At 33.4% G+C, this 4,298-nt stretch overlaps 1 protein-coding gene across 1 annotated transcript; it reads left to right on the forward strand.

Moving 5' to 3' along the window:
- Positions 1–452: 452 nt before the first annotated feature.
- LOC112715466 (uncharacterized) lies at positions 453–3,696 on the forward strand. Its single transcript, XM_072204021.1, has 7 exons — positions 453–537; positions 640–699; positions 800–877; positions 1,459–1,671; positions 1,856–2,099; positions 2,219–2,394; positions 3,509–3,696. The coding sequence occupies exons 4-7, from the start codon at positions 1,477–1,479 to the stop codon at positions 3,635–3,637; spliced, it is 744 nt and encodes a 247-aa protein (XP_072060122.1). The 5' UTR covers positions 453–537; positions 640–699; positions 800–877; positions 1,459–1,476; the 3' UTR covers positions 3,638–3,696.
- The last annotated feature ends 602 nt before the right edge of the window (positions 3,697–4,298 follow it).

Consider the following 4,298-nt stretch of genomic DNA (forward strand, 5'->3'; position numbering starts at 1 on the left):
CTAAATTCTAAGGTATGAATTTTGTATATTCCTATAATTTGTGAAATCTGAAACATAATTTCTATGATTGTAGTATAGAATGAACTTTGTTTATGAACTATATATTTGAATTGCTGAGATATTTTATCTGGAGTTTGCATGCATATTCTTGTTATGACTTGATTTTGGCTCCTCCTTCTTGTCCTTGTCTGAATCTGCTGAATTACAGACAGATAACTCATTCTTTTCAGTATTTTTGAAACAGGGGAGATGATAGTAACACAACTCCAAAGACAACAACGCGTTTAATTGATTCTGATCTTGCCGTTGCTCTTGTCTTTCAACAACAGCACTATCATCATGCCTTTGATTTAACCTCAAGTTACTCTCTTTCTCACTCTCTTATCTTTCACTCACTCACTCTCATATTTATCAAATATACCTTATCTCTCACTCACTCACTCACTCTCCTATTTATCAAATAATAGGGCTGGGAAGGGAAAACTTGTAGTTGTGGACTCCAATGATCAAACTAAGCTTAAACATGAGGATCAGAAGGTTTGTTTCATTGTTTGTGTGCTACTGCTTATGCTTACTATTTCAATTTCTGTTTCATTAGTAGTACTGATTTTTTACATTTTTATATAAATATTTTTCTAGACTCTTCGTAGACTGGCTCAGAATTGTGAGGCTGCTAAGAAGAGTCGATTGAGGAAGAAGGTAAATTAATTGCTCCCAACTTGATATGTTAGATTGCTCAATTGAACCTAAACTTAAGCCCCAACCATTGAATGATTGATATGTGTTGGTTTTTCAATAGGCATATGTGCAGCAATTGGAGAATAGTAGAGTTAGGCTTGCACAATTAGAGCAAGAACTTCAGTCATCCAATTTCACGGTTTGTTCCTCATGCTCTTCATACTTTAAATTTCTTATCTTTTGTTGCAAAGGGTACTTCATAGTTAATATAACTTTACATAGCTATAAGAAGCTTCAATGATCAGTATTTAATGAACCAATACTTTTTATCTATTTTTATCTCGAAGCTTTTTTCAGTTAAAATTTATCATAAAGAGAAAAAGAAATTGGACAGTGGAAACGGAGTAATCAAATTGGAGGAAGAAAAGAAAAACACTACAGCTTAAAGGATCAAATACCTTTATGTTTGAAGGGAATGAGGGATGTTATGTTAGGCCAATTTCACTTTGCCAAAATTTAAAAGTAGAATAAATAGAGTTTATTTAGGTTTTATGTTTGCAGAATTTTATTTTTTTAAATTTATTATTCTAATATTTAGAAGCACTTGCTTGTTTAGAAACACTTGCTTGTTTGTGCTTCTCAGAAGGGTTTGTGCCTCTCAGAAGAGCAAACTCTCAGAAGTGTATGATTGTTTAGAAACGCTTGCTTGTTTATGGTTTTATCTTATTAGAATGTGTTTATCAATTTATACTAATCATGATTTTGTTACTATACTTTCAGGTACATAGAAGGCCAAGAATGGGAGGCCATAGATTCATAGGAATGAGAACTCAACATCAAAAGCTGACTAGAAAATGTGATATTCGCGGCAACATTTTCTTGTGGGCATTTAAGGGAGTTATGGATCAGAACCCTTCCCCATTTGGGCACATTTTGCTTGATCAGAGTTTTAGCCCCAGCTGTATAATGCATCCAGATACTTACCTAAATAAGGTAATCATGTCTTTCTTCTTGTTCCAAAGATTAATAGACATTGTAGGCTTTAATTTTCAGTTGAGAATGAATAGGGCAATAGGCTTTACTGGGGCTGCAATTGTAGTCACGGGCTAATTAAGGAGTTAAGTGAAAGTGACATTTAGAGTTAAGACTTCCTTTATGATTGAGAAATATGCAATAGGTTCTCGTTGGGAGCGAGCAAGGTCCTATGCAGCTTTGGAACATTAGCACAAAGAAAAAGATATTTGAGTTTAAGGGATGGGATTCACCGATCACCTGTTGTGTTTCCTCCCCTGCTCTAGATGTCGTTGCAGTTGGGTGTGCAGATGGAAGCATTCATGTTCATAACATTCATTATGATAAAGAATTGGTTACATTTACACATTCTACACGAGGTTCTGTCACTGCCTTATCTTTCTGCACTGGTAAGTGTGTGATATTTTGCATAATAAATTAAATATGGAGCTGCCTCTATTCTTCAGGCTTTTAGTGCCTTTTGGTATTTTGTGTTGATTTTGTTGGTGGATTATTTTATCTGGCTTAGATGGGAAACCCCTTCTAGCCTCTGGAGGTTCATCAGGTGTCATAAGCGTATGGAATCTGGAAAAGAAAAGGCTCCAGCCAGTTGTAAGAGAGGCTCATGATAGTGTGATCACATCACTACATTTTTTTGCAAATGAGCCAGTGCTTATGAGTTCTTCAGCAGATAATTCTATTAAGGTGACATTTTTTTTTTTTGGAAGATACATACATGTTTGTGAGAATTTATTTTATGCTTTTGCTCAGATGTGGATTTTGCATTTTGCTCAGATGTCTTATAGAAGTAGTATGTGAATGACAATAATAGTGTAAAACTTTTATATTAACAAAGCATTGAAGTGGAGCAATCTGTTTCAATTATTAATGAAATAAAAAAAAGTTTTAATGTAATGCATTTCATTTTTTCTATTAAGATAAAGCTAATTGTGAGTTAAATTAACTAAACCATGGACCGAAACTGTTAGATCACTAGTTTGTAGCTCAATTGGTAGTTAAAGTGGCTATTGAGAAAGAGTTGCAGTGTATACTTTGGGTCCCTGTCTTCTCCTATAAGGATCTCATATAATGCAAAATAAAAGATAAAATGTGTAAGTGCTTATGCTTCATATGTATAATAATAGAATTATGGTTTATTAGCCTAGTTGTGTAAGTGCTTATGCTTATACTCAAACTCCGACAGATATATAATTATGATTTAGAGGTTATAAATACAAGAACTCGGTTTTTCACAGTATCATTTCCATGAACATTGTAGTGGGAGTATCAAGTTGGCCCTTGTGTAGTTATTGAAGCCGCTGATCATATTTGGTGCTCAAGGTACATCCTTGAGATAATTGTAGTTTATTATATCTGGCTTCTAAAATAATCAGTTATAGATATACTAAGACAACTTAATTCTTTACACTATAGATTTCTGGTTCTGGTTCTGTTTCATGTCTTATGGACTTTGGATTCTGTGTATGATTTATTGTTCTTGTTATGTAACTTTGTGTAAATTAAAGAACGGTATAGTTAATCTATCTTGAGTTAACTAGGTCTTGTATATAAATTCTTGCAAGAAATTTGTTGCTTGCTAAGAGAAGCTTATTTTCAATGCATTTGTACTCATAATTTGGGTTAACTTGGTAGCACTGCTGTTTTGTGTTTTTGTTTATTTTTTGTACCTCCCTGCAGCATTATCTGTTCATAGACTGGTGTAATTTTTAAAACTCTTATTCTAGTTCACTTTTTCTCGTAACATGCATCATCTAACAAATTTGGGTATTTACTGTGGTTTCTTATTTTGTGATTGCAGAATAATCTTCATGAACTCTGGACCCTTCTCAATTTTCTTCTGCCTGAAACTTTTAGCTCTGCTGAAACTTTTGATGAATGGTTCCAAATATCAGGTGAAATTGAAGTTCTTTGTAGACTGATCATTTAATGACTTGACATTGTCAAATGTTTCTAAAAATTTCTTTTGTAGGTAAAATGGTTCTATTGGATAAGTTACTTCCTAAATTAAAAGAGCGTGATTCCTGGGTCCTGATATTTTTACAGGTTAGTTTTCTTGAATTACATTTTGTGGGACCTTATATTAACCGTGATAGGAGTTTAACTTCTTAACATTTTTAAATTGAAATTCTGTCCCGCCTTAGCAGCTTCTAAACTGATTAACTATGAAATTTGTAGCAAGGCCATGGAGCAAGTGAGCAAGAACCAGGCATTAGTAGATGCTATTGGAGAACCAATAGTTAAAGCTCAAGATCGTGCTCATAGGATTGGACAGAAGAAATAAGTACAAGTTTTCCAATTTTGCACGGAGGTTTGTAATTGTTGTGCATTATTACTATGTTCACTATTATCTATGATTTTCTATATAGGCAGCATACATGTAAGGCACCTAAATGGATATATCTAATTTTAAAAAAATTGCAACACATGCTGTCTATGATGCAACTTATAAAATTATTACAATATCAAGATAAAATCTATTGATATTAATCTAGAATGAATGCCATTGTCAGCATTAGTCATTATAGATAAACTAAAAGCCTGTATATCTAGTAAGTGTGACATCTCACTTGTATTGGCACAAAGTTTCT

The sequence above is a fragment of the Arachis hypogaea genome, chromosome 10 (genome assembly GCF_003086295.3).
Source record: "Arachis hypogaea cultivar Tifrunner chromosome 10, arahy.Tifrunner.gnm2.J5K5, whole genome shotgun sequence".
In the NCBI taxonomy this organism is placed as follows: domain Eukaryota; kingdom Viridiplantae; phylum Streptophyta; class Magnoliopsida; order Fabales; family Fabaceae; genus Arachis; species Arachis hypogaea.